We start from the raw sequence: 12,963 nt of genomic DNA, 5'->3' as shown, positions 1-12,963 counted from the left end.
CACACAAAGAAACACAAATACAAAATTACACACAAATTACAAAAATAACCATAGACACATAATTTTCTTGGCAAACAATAAAACATCTATTGGTCTTAACACTAAAGACCCAACTTCCCGTCTGTTCCATATTTCAAATTCATATTACTTATTGCCAATACACATTTTCATAATTAAACTTATTCTCAATAAATCTAATTCTAATTTCTTCTATCTACCTAGCAACTATTACTGAAGTTCCTCGAATGCTGCAACAGAATTTAAACTACTATACTTATTTTTCAGATATTCTTTAAAAAACCTCCCATTTAGAAACAAATTCCTGTTTTGATTTATTCTTTATCTTTTCTGATAAACCATCTAATTCGGCATATTCTGTCAGCTTTTGGAGCCAATCTTGTATAGAGGGGATTTCATTACTCTTCCATTTTGCTGCAATCAAAACTCTTGCTGCCGCCGTCGCATATAGTTTCTCATTGGGAATGCATCCTATTGGTGAAAAAATTCTCTTGTTATACACATAAGAAAAACAGTTCAAAGCTTCAGCCCAATATGAATCAGGCAAATTAGCATCATGCAAAAGAGATTGCATGCCTGGTAGGAGAGTCTGATTTACCCTTTCACAGAGACCATTCTGCCATGGTGCTCTGGGATTGGTAACATCATGCTGGATTCCCTTCTCAGCTAGAAAAGCCTCAAACGGCTGAGAACAGAACTCCCCACCCCTGTCAGTGAAAAGACAACCCACTTGTTTTTTGTGGACGTTCTCCAGCCAAGCACAGAATTCCTGGAACCTAGGAAATGCTTCTGACTTCTGCTTGAGCACGAAAACATGAATATATCTGGAAAACTGATCTATCAGTACCATGAAAAATTCTGCCTTGCCTAATGAGGGCTTTAGTGGACCAACAAGGTGTGCATGCACAATCTGGTAGGGCTCTTTGGCTTCCCTGCCAGATACCTTACCCTTTGGAGCAACCTTGACCTTGTGTTCTGCACATGACTTACACTTCATGTGAAATTTGCAGAGTTTAATGGTCATCCTCTGGACCAGATCAGGCATCTTGGCAATAGCCTAAAAGTTCAGGTGGCCAAGCCTCCTGTGGTGGTCGTGGACATAACCTGCATGCAAAATTTTGTTAGTAGACATAGCACAACATGTCACTTCACTTTGCATATCAACAGCAACAGCATCATCATAAGACAGTAAGAACAAGCCATTAACACAGTCAGCATGTAAAATGTTTTTTCCATTCTTCCTGATGGTGCATCTCTGTTTACTGAAGATAACAGTAAAGTCTTGCGCTGTCAGCTGAGAGACACTCAGTAAATTGTCCGCCAAACCTGGAACAAAAAGCATATCACGAATTATGGTCCTCAGAAGCGAGACAAATCCAACTCCTTCTGCTTGCAATACTGACCGTCCACCTGCTGCACAGCTCCCTTCTGTGGCGTAAATGTGACAAACAAATGTCTATCGCGGCACAGGTGCTTTGTTGCTCCAGAATCTGTGACGAAATCGTTCTGGGCTGTTGGACTGGACCAGTGTGCGACCAAAGCCATGTGTTGTGCAGGTTTAGGCTTGCCAGAGCTCTTGCTCTTTGCACCTTTAGAGCCTTTGCTGGTTTCCTCTTTAGCATTTGGGCGTTGTCTGCAATCCCTCTGCATGTGCCTCATTCTGCCGTATGAGAAACACCTCACTGCCTTCAGAGCTTTGGCGCCATCTAGTGCCTGCATCGCTAGTTGGGGTGACATGACAGTCAACTCCCCCTGAACACGACCTGCAGCTTTCCTGCGATCATCCTCATTCTGGAGAACTGCACATACATGCTGCACCGTCAGATCGGCAGTGTGTAAGACAGCCAGCTGTGCCGCTATACTACCAAACGAACTGTCCAACAAATCCAGAATCAGAAAGCAGAACAGAGATTCTGGGATCTCAGTCTGTCTCTGTATCAGCTCTTGCCTCAGAGTCGTCATCTGCATCAAATGGGCACGCACGTCGCCCCCTGGCTGTAAGGCCATTTTGTGCAGCTTCCTGAAATGGAGTACAGTGGTTCCTCGGGTTACAGATGCTTCAGGTTACAGACGCTTCAGGTTACAGACTCCGCTAACCCAGAAATAGTACCTCGGGTTCAGAACTTTGCTTCAGGATGAGAATAGAAATCGTGCAGCTGTGGCACGGTGACAGCGGGAGGCCCCATTAGCTAAAGTGGTACCTCAGGTTAAGAACAGTTTCAAGTTAAGAACGGACCTCCAGAACGAATTAAGTTCTTAATCTGAGGTACCACTGTAGTGACGCTCCTGCTGCTACTCTCAGGTGGGCATCCCGCAGAGCTTTCCAAATATCCTTGGCTGACCCTTTGTCTCTCAGAAGGAGTAATTCTTCAGGAGATACTGCAAGGTTTAATAAGCCTCTTGCCTTGGAATCCGCTTTCTTCCAAGTGGCTGAATGATCTCCTTGGGTTGGGTCTTCCATTGTTTCCCACACTCCCTCTTTCCATAGAAATGCCTTCGCATAAATTTCCCAGGTTTGATAATTCCCTGCATTAATTTGGGGAAGGCTACACCCCTTTCATGCTCTGGGTAATCCTTAACTGCTGCTGAAAACCTGCTAGCAGTCGTAAATCATGAGCAGTGAACTGCCGCTGTTTTCCTGCTTCTGAAAAGCGAAAGCTAGCAGTGCTTCCTGCAGTAACCCGAGCCACATACCTCGCAATGTGTCCAGCATTCCAGCCTCGTAAATCACACAAGTCTCTGGCTCCGAGCATCAGACGCCTGTTTCTCTGGGCCCTGTAACCATTTGTTGGTGCTTCTCGGTGGGAGACGGCCTTCTCCCGGCACTGGTCCGGAACGCATAGCACAGCATTCACTCCTCCGGACATTCAAGCAAGCAGCAGAGCTTAGCAGAAGCTGATACTGAGGATACTTAGCATCTTGGTTTAGTGATTTATTTACAGGAGCGAAATAAAGAACAGAGCCATTATGGCATGTCTCCAAGAGAGAACAACAACAGAACAGAACAAAGAACAAAGAAGATGGAAGTGGCACAGAGCTCCTTCCATTCCCATGCTTCCAAAGAATGGAATGTCAACACAAAGAGCATGTGATCTAGTAGTCACACACACTCTGCAGCATGGGAAAGAATGAAAATCTCAGAATTTTATTCCAGAGCAACTCAGGTTGGTCAAACCATCGCACAAGTGTTATAAAACAGGCAAAGTGTACATCCTCAGCAGCAGCATGCTTTTATTTTCAGAAAGGTAACCAATTTATACCAGCTGCCATTCAGATTTTTCAAGCTAAAGTGTCATCATCTACTTTTTGAAATCCCAATATGGATATAAGCATATAATAGTGATTTTGATAAGATACACTCAAGTTTCCTGAGATGTATCCTTGGGCTCCCAAATTCAATCAAGTATGAGACGATGTATGCAGAATTAGGTATACACATGGTGGAATATTGGGTGTGGATTCACACTATAAAATACTGGCTGCATTGCCATTTTCGTTCCCAACCTTTGAGTCTGCTTTCCGATTTACTTAAGGACTTCTATAAATCCAGATGGTTCCAACTCATACACAGCAAAATTAGATCTATTGGTATTGACTTGGAATTATTGTAAAATTCTACTGAGCAATATATTTATCCCAGTATCCAAATTAGATTAAGGGATACTGAAAAACAAAACATTGAGTCAGCTGTAAATAAAATCTGCTCCCCCAAGTTCTGTGGTTTAAATATAATAATAATAATAATAATAATAATAATAATAATAATAATAATAATAATAATAATAATAATAATAATTTATTTATACCCTGCCAGAACCGGGCTCGGGGGGGTGGGCGGCTAACACCAATAAAATTACAATAAAACATAAAAGAAAAAGAAAAAAACCAGTTAGATAAAATACGAGTTAAAATACAATTTAAAATGCAGCCTCATTTTAGTAGTAGCCCATAAACCGATAACAGGATCACTTATATCTCAAAGATAATAATTCTAGCCCAACGCAGGGCATTTATGTTAGCCCAACTGAATGTTTTCCCCTCAGCTTTTGTTAAGGGCAGATATTTAAACATCCCTAGAAATGATAGACATTGCAGATGTTATTTGAATTTGTCGGACGCTGTAGTACATATTCTTTTCTACTGTCCATTGTACAACCAGCTACGTAAACGTGTTATCCCTCTTTTGGGATAGTTTAACAACATGGCACAATGAGAAAATCTGATTCTACCTGTCTGATATTAAGCCAGAGGTAACTGCAAGGGTGGCTGAGTTTCTGTCAATAGTATCTATTAGAGTGGTAAATAGCACGGTTTAGTGGGAAGACACTCCAATGAAAATTTCTGTTACTATATATCTTATATGGCTGTGTCAGGGGTTCAGGAGCAGAGGCAAGGGCAAGGGAGGAAACAGAGAGCGAGGGGGAGGAGGCAGAGGAAAAGATGAGTGATGACGACGACCCGAGATCTCCGAGTCTTTCCAGTGAATCAGAAGATTCACAGAAAGGAGCACCAGTGGCCAGGGCAAGGGGGGAGCCTAGGGGGACACCCCAGGGAGATAGAGCCAGAGGGGACTCAGAGGAGAGCAGTTGGAAATCGGGACCAGCGTCATCGCCAGAGAGCAGGGAAAAGGAAGAGAGCCAGGGATCAAGCGCTGGCAGCTCACAACAGGGGGGAGGGCATGAGTCAGGAGTGGCCACACCTCCATCGGGGAGCGAAGAAACGGTCAGACGGAAAGTGGAAAGTTGGGCGCGCGCGCCAAGTTCAAATGCACAGGGAAGTGACGCAGTAGGCAGCCCTGAAAGAGAGCCAGGTCCTAAAGCCCGGCGCAAGGAGACAGGAGAGTCCGGGGGGTCGGCGTCAGAAGAATCCAGGAAGGAAGAGACCCCGGGGGGCAGAGGGACCCAGAGGAGAACAGTCAGGCGGAAAAGGTGGAGCAGGGCTAGGGTATTAAGTTGGTGCGCAAGGGGCGGAGACTCAGACGGGACTTCGCCGATCTAGCCATTAGACGTAGAGTTGCACGCAGCAGCTTGAGAATGGAAAATGTAACTCAATAAAGACTTTTACTAAATGATCGCTGGCTAGCGTGATCCTCTGTGAGCTAGGATCTGGAAGCAGCTCTGACAGTAAGTCCCGTCTCATTAATTGTGGGCATCTACAGCCTCGAGGAGAGGAGAGAAGCAGGTGCCTACTAGCGAGCTCACGAACGGCAGACGACATGACGGCTGAGCAGCAGATAGCGGAACTCAGAGAAGCAGTGTCACAACTGAATGCCGAGGCTCTCGCATCCAGGAAGAGAGAGGAGGAGGCAGCTGCCGCCTGCAGGGATCTCCAGATCAGGTTGGACATGCTTACTAAGCAAGGGCAACTGACACCCAAACAGGAGGGAATTGGGTTGGCGAGACGAACAGGCGGTCTGGTCTCTCACTTTGATGGGAATCTGCAACAGTACCCCAACTTTAGAGCAGATGTAATGTGTGCACTGCAACTGCTGAAAAGAGACTTTAGAGATGAGCAAGAAAAAGTGGGATTCATCATGTCTCATTTGCATGGAGATGCCAAAGCATGGCTGCGCAATTTGTGGAGGGATGGGGATCCGGCGCTCCAAAATGCGGATGCCTTTATTAAAGCGATGGATGGATGTTTCTTATCAAGTATTGACGTGGATCTTGCTCGGCAGCAGATACATGGATTGAAACAAGGGAGGGCCAGCGTAAGGCAGTATCATGCACGCTTTTTCGCCTTGGTCAGTGCCCTGGAATGGGACAGAGATTCGGCTCCGGTAAGAGACCTGTTTTGGGAGGGATTGCACAGCTCGGTTAAAGATGAAATTGCGAGGGGGGAGAGACCCCGGACCACGCAGGAGATCGTTCAGAGGGCGCTGGCGGTGGGGGTGCGGCTGGAAGAACGTCCGTGGAGCAGGGACGAAGGGCGCAGCGGGCGCGAACCAGCCAGGGGCTCCTCCTTCCTTCCCAGAGAAGCAGCGCGTGCGCAATCCACGCCTCCAACAGGGGGAGGGGTGGAACCGATGGAGGTTGGGAGTGCAAGGGCTCAGTCAGCAGCCAGAGCCCTAGCACCGGCAGCAGTGAAAGCGAAGCCTCCTAGAGGGAACAGGAAGTGTTATATCTGCGAGGATCCAGGGCATATGGCGAAAGAGTGTCCCCGGAGGCTCCACAAGCACACTGCAGCCTCAGCAATGGTGACTGCAGCAACGCAGCAAGGAGAACCACAGCAGGGAAACAACGATGTCTGGCTGGAGGAAGAGGCACTGGGGCCCAGCCAGACGTGTCAGTGAAGCAGTCCCCAGGGATTTTACCGCCCATGGACCCCCTCCCGCCCAAGCCAGTAGTGAGGCTCACCGCATCGCTCCAGCTACCCAATGGAATCACCATGGACGTGCCAATCACCGTCGACTCGGGAAGCAATGCAGACTTCATAGGGCAGGACTTTGTCGACCGGCACGCTATACAGTTGCTGCCTGCCACGCTGCCCCTGCAGGTTGTCACGGTGGATGGCAGGGAGCTGCTAGGGGGGCAAGTGGTGAAGCAGACGCCACCTATGGTGCTGCGGCTTGGAAATCACAGGGAAATCATCAGCTTCAACGTCACTCAACTGTCGGACACGCCTATTGTATTGGGCATGAGTTGGCTGGACAAGCACAGCCCGACGCTGGCTTGGTACCAGAGGCAGCTGACCTTCGGCTCTTCCTTTTGTGCTGAACACTGCATCATGCCCCGGCAGGAAGGGGAGCAAGAGGAGTCACAGCTGCTGCTAGGCACGCTGCAAGCGATTCCCCACAAGTACGCAGAATTTTTGGAGGTTTTCTGCGAGAAGGAGGCAGACAGGCTACCCCCCCACAGACCATATGACTGCAAAATTGACCTGCTGCCGGGGGCGGCGCTGCCTAAAGGGAAGCTGTATTCCATGTCTGAGGACGAACTGCAGGAACTCAAAGAGTTCATAGATCATAATTTGGAGCGCGGTTTCATCCGGGAGTCCAAGGCAGCGGGGGGCAGTCCTGTATTCTTTGTTAAGAAGCGGGACACGCCCCAAAAAAGGCTGGTCGTGGACTATCGCATCTTAAACAGTGTGACCAAGCCATCGGACTTCCCCATGCCCCGAATCGACGACCTCCTCGCAAAGGTACGGAAGGGCAGAGTGTTCACCAAGTTAGACCTGCGGGGGGCGTACAACCTCATTCGCATGCGGGAGGGAGATGAATGGAAGACAGCCATGTTCACGCCACTGGGCACCTACGAGTATAGAGTTATGCCTTTTGGATTGCAAAATGGCTCCCACGTTTTTCAAGCGTTCATGCATCACGTGTTGGCGGGGCTACTCTACAAGACGTGCGTCTGTTTCTTAGATGACATCCTGATCTTTTCAGAATCGCAGCAGGAGCATGACAGACACGTCAAGGAAGTGCTGACCAGGCTGCAGCAGCATAGGCTCTACGCCAAGCTGGAGAAGTGCCAGTTCGACGTGACGGAGGTGGATTTTCTGGGCTACAAGTTGTCTGACAAGGGGCTCGCCATGGACAGCGCCAAGGTTCGAGTGGTGTTGGATTGGAAAAGCCCGCGCAACCGGAAGGAGGTCCAACGATTTGTCGGCTTCGCGAATTTCTATCGCAAGTTCATCAAAGGCTTCGCTATGCAGACAGCGGCCATCACGGACACGCTTAGCTCCAAGAAAAAGAAGTTCATCTGGACGGAGCAGGTGGAGCGGTCCTTTCAGGCACTCAAACGTCTCTTCGCGTCGGAAGAGCAGCTGCTGCATGTCGACCCCAGCAGGCCGATGAGGGTCGAGACAGACGCCTCGGACAGAGCCGTGGGAGCAGTCCTGCTGCAGAGAGACCCGCAGGGGGTTTGGCGGGCGGGGGCGTTTTACTCCAGGAAGCTCAGCAAGTCCGAACAGAACTACACCATCTGGGACAGGGAGTTGCTGGCCATTCATGCAGCATTCAAAGCGTGGAGGCACTTCCTGATCGGCGCCAAGCACACGGTGCAGGTCTGCACGGACCACAAGAATCTGGAGCACTGGCGCACGGCACAGTTCCTGAACCAGAGGCAGATACGTTGGGCTGAGTTCTTTGCGAACTTCGACTTCCGAATAGAGTATGTCCCGGGGGACACCAACATCATGGCGGACGCGCTCTCCCGTAAGCCACAGTATCTGGAGGACGCCACGCCAGCGGCCGCCATGCACATCTTCGCACCAACAGTGTGGGCGTGCGCTGCGGCGACAGTGGACCTGGAGGCGGTGCGACGAGCGTTGCAGAATGACTCCTTCGCGCAAGCAAAGATGGCAGAGATGCAAAGGGGCACGGCAGCGACCGACGGGTTCCAGCTGAGAGATGGATTGCTCATCCGTAAAGGGGCCATCTACGTGCCGGGAGACGAACTTCGCGCCAAGGTACTGCATCAGCTGCACGACGCGCCCACTGCCGGGCACTTTGGCAAGGAGAAGACGGTGGAATTAGTCGCCAGGGATTTCTGGTGGCCCGGAATGAGAGGGGAGGTCGCGGACTACGTGGCGAGGTGCGACACCTGCCAGAGGGCCAAACCAGTGCACAGACCGCCGGCCGGACTGTTGGAACCGCTGCAAACTCCGGTCGAACCATGGGAGAGAGTCGCCCTGGACTTCGTCACGGATCTGCCCAGCTTGAGGGGCAAGACGGCCGTGCTGGTGGTGGTGGACTTGTTCTCCAAGATGGCACATTTCATCCCGTGTGCGAAGGTGGCCACGGCGGAACAAACCGCCAAACTGTTCATAGACCACGTGTTCAAGGTTCACGGTCTGCCACGGTCTATTCTGTCCGACCGAGGGCGGCAGTTCATCTCGAATTTCTGGCAGAAGCTGATGGGCTTCCTAAACGTCAAGATCAACCTGGCGTCGGCGAGACACCCGCAGACCAACGGGCAAGCGGAGCGGGTCAATGCCATCATGCAGCAGTACCTGAGATGCTATGCGAATCAACAGCCTGCGACGTGGGTGGATTACCTGCCGCTCGCCGAGTTCGCCTACAACAACACGAAGCACGTGTCCACGGGGGTCACGCCGTTCTTCGCCAACAACGGGAGGCACCCCAGAACCTTCCCGGGACTGGAAAGAATGGTGGAGGGGGAGCTGCAGACAGCAGATGCGTTCGCGTCGGAGTTGCAGGAGGTCCACGATCAGCTGCGGCGGCACCTGGAGCTGGCCAAACACGCATACAAGGTGCAGGCAGACAAACACAGAAGGGTTGGCGAAGAGATCCATGTGGGAGACTGGGTCTGGTTAGCAGCCCACGCAGTGCCGGCCAGGTCGTTGGCAAAGAAGAAACTAGGGCATAAGCAACTGGGGCCCTACCAAGTCGAAGAGCAGGTCAACCCGGTGGCTTTCAGGCTGGCGCTTCCGGAGGGTTCCAGAATGCATCCGGTGTTCCACAGATCGGTGCTCACTCCCTACAAGGCACCGCACAGGTTTCAGGAACCCGGAACGGCGCCGAGTCCGCTCAGGGAAAGAACCGGGCACGCGGGGGTGGCACAGGAGGAGCGCATCAACGAAGTCACGGAAATTTTGGACTCCAGGTGGGGGGAAGAGGGAGTAGAATACCTTCTCGCCAAGGAGGGCACCCCGGCCAGTGCGAACAGCTGGGTGCCGGGCTACGCCTTGGATGAACCTCTGCTCAAGGACGAGTTTCATGCCCTCTTCCCGCATAGACCAATGCCAGCAGACCTTTTCGACGACTGGCTTTTCACTCCCACACTTTCTGCAAGCACGTTCCGGGGGTTCGACTCGGAAGAGGACCCGATACGAGATGCCCGTTCCCCGGAGGGGTCACCCTCGGGATCTGCCTCAGAACCCTCGTATTGGTGGGACGATAGACCAGAGGAGCAGTGGCGCAAGAGGTGGCTGGAAGGTCCCGGACGAGCAACGCCGCCAGGAGGCAGTGAGGGAGAGACGGACATGGACGTTTTCGGGGACGACCTTGGTTTCGAGCACGGCGGCACAGAGATGGACGCGGAGGTGACCGTCGTCGACGAGAGCAGGGAGGAAGAACCGGGAGACTTCAAATGGAGGCCCACCACGGGAAGCGAACGGTATCCGACGTTCGTCCCTCTGCCGCAGCAGCACCCAGCTCCCGCACCGGAAGGAGGGGAGGGGGGAACGGGGGGCTTCGAGGGGGGGATGGATGTCAGGGGTTCAGGAGCAGAGGCAAGGGCAAGGGAGGAAACAGAGAGCGAGGGGGAGGAGGCAGAGGAAAAGATGAGTGATGACGACGACCCGAGATCTCCGAGTCTTTCCAGTGAATCAGAAGATTCACAGAAAGGAGCACCAGTGGCCAGGGCAAGGGGGGAGCCTAGGGAGACACCCCAGGGAGATAGAGCCAGAGGGGACTCAGAGGAGAGCAGTTGGAAATCGGGACCAGCATCACCGCCAGAGAGCAGGGAAAAGGAAGAGAGCCAGGTATCAAGCGCTGGCAGCTCACAACAGGGGGGAGGGCATGAGTCAGGAGTGGCCACACCTCCATCGGGGAGCGAAGAAACGGTCAGACGGAAAGTGGAAAGTTGGGCGCGCGCGCCAAGTTCAAATGCACAGGGAAGTGACGCAGTAGGCAGCCCTGAAAGAGAGCCAGGTCCTAAAGCCCGGCGCAAGGAGACAGGAGAGTCCGGGGGGTCGGCGTCAGAAGAATCCAGGAAGGAAGAGACCCCGGGGGGCAGAGGGACCCAGAGGAGAACAGTCAGGCGGAAAAGGTGGAGCAGGGCTAGGGTATTAAGTTGGTGCGCAAGGGGCGGAGACTCAGACGGGACTTCGCCGATCTAGCCATTAGACGTAGAGTTGCACGCAGCAGCTTGAGAATGGAAAATGTAACTCAATAAAGACTTTTACTAAATGATCGCTGGCTAGCGTGATCCTCTGTGAGCTAGGATCTGGAAGCAGCTCTGACAGGCTGCTTCTTTGTATATATTTTAATTTTTTTGTGTATGAATGTTTTAAGATGGTCTATATCCGTAATGGCTAATAAAGATTTGTAGAAAGAAAGAAAAGGGTAACCCGTGGACTTCTGCCTAATTTTTAAAATGCCTTGCCAAGCTATCAGTTCAGACCTCTGGAAATAGCAGTCTGTTCCTCTTCCATCATCAGATTGTTGCTGAGCAGGGAGGGAAAAACAGTGACCCTACCACTGACTTTGGCTCTGCCCACTACCAACAATACAGCCGTGACAAATAATTCCTCAAGGAATGTGGCCCCCCTACAGACAAAATGTTTTGCTCATGGCTTGCTTCAGTAAGCCATAGTTTTAACTATGGAAATGTATACTCTTTTCTGACCAAACTAAGCCTCCAAGAGCAGGCATAGGCAAACTCGGCCCTCCAGATGTTCTGGGACTACAACTCCCATCATCCCTAGCTAACAGGACGAGTGGTCAGGGATGATGGGAATTATAGTCCCAAAACATCTGGAGGGCCGAGTTTACCTATGCCTGTCCTAGAGCAAAATATACATCAGGATGCTTAGTTTGATCAGAATTGAGAATACATTTCCAGAGTTAATGGTAAAAACATTACTTCTGGTAAATGAGCCACCATAGCTGCTAGAGAGCTGTGAAAATTTGTGTCCCGGGATTTTTAGACTCTTCTACCCATGTACTATCTGAAACCAAAGGGGCACATTGGTTGCCAGATGTGAAATATATTGGCAGTATTTTCAACTCTCCTACTTCACTAAATGGCTTAGCATTACATCCAGACTGGGCTAATGTGTTGTCTCCATTTATCCATTTCCTCCTATCCATTCTTTTATTTCCTTTTTGACACAAAGTTCCTTAAATATTCTAAACTTTAATGGCTTCCCCAGAATCTGTCAAAAAAAGAGAGACAGCAGCAGTAACAGAATGAGTATATCTATGCCATTTTCCTCATGTTTTGCTCTGATAAACTTTATGTAGTCAAAATGGTAATGGGAAGGAATGGTTTGTTTGTTTAGGGAATTTTTAAATGTTTGATGTTTTATACTCTTTTTAATATTCTGTTGGGAGCTGCCCAGAGTGGCTGGGAAAACCCAGCCAGATGGGCGGGGTACAAATATATTAATTATTATTATTATTATTATTGGTTAAGCTGAAGTTTGAAACTTTTGTTTTGTTTGGATGAAGATGCATTCATTTGGAGTAATTGGTAAAACCTTTATCTTGCAGGTTTAAATCACCTCCTAGATGAAAACCGAATTAAGGACTTGTCTCTATTATATCAGTTGTTCAGTAAGGTGAAAAATGGAGTACAAGCTCTCTTGCAGCAGTGGATTGAGTATATAAAGGTAGCAATGTGTGGCTGATATCCAAAGGTTATCTAGGAGGAACAAATCTTTAAAGTGGGGGAAGATGCCTGTAAAGTTGTAAAATAGGCCTATATATGGAAATTATGTGGTTAAGAAGTTGTCATAGTCTTCTAAAATACAGCCTGTGCAAATTTGCACCAACATATCAAAATTACAGTGGGGAACTATCATATCCATTGGGTGCATTGGATTTTCTTTCTTGACATAACATTCTGATTACTTGGGTGCCTAATAAATGCTTTATTTTGGATGTTTTTCTATCCCCAAATGATACTGTTCCCCATGTTTATAGTACTAGGTTGGTTTTATATCTGATTTTAAAATGTTCCCAAATCTTTACTATAGATTACTGGTGGTTATGTTTGTCCTGGTACAAAGCTTTAGTACAAAGAAAACTACAACTCAATTATTATTTTTTTGGGGGGGTGGCGAAATAATCACCTTGGGTATTTGGGCAGAAAGGCAGTATATGCATACATTAAATATTAAATTCAAATTTCCACTCAGCAATGAAGCTCACTGACTGCCTTTGTATCAACCTAATTTAATTGTGGTAGTAATACAATCTTGGGGGAAACAGTTTACACTGCCTTGAGCTCCTTGGATGAAGGGCAGGATATAAATGAA

At 49.4% G+C, this 12,963-nt stretch overlaps 1 protein-coding gene across 2 annotated transcripts in view; it reads left to right on the top strand.

Moving 5' to 3' along the window:
* LOC309523301 (cullin-4B) overlaps positions 1-12,963 on the top strand; it is a 236,591-nt gene that overhangs the window by 74,769 nt on the left and 148,859 nt on the right. For both annotated transcript variants that reach the window (XM_082207090.1, XM_082207089.1), the window contains exon 9: positions 12,197-12,315. In XM_082207090.1, the coding sequence (XP_082063216.1) occupies positions 12,197-12,315 (119 nt within the window). The remainder of the gene's footprint in view (positions 1-12,196; positions 12,316-12,963) is intronic.

Source organism: Podarcis vaucheri (genome assembly GCF_965113315.1).
Source record: "Podarcis vaucheri genome assembly, chromosome: W".
Lineage (NCBI taxonomy): Eukaryota > Metazoa > Chordata > Lepidosauria > Squamata > Lacertidae > Podarcis > Podarcis vaucheri.
This window is presented reverse-complemented; position numbering and strand designations above follow the sequence as displayed.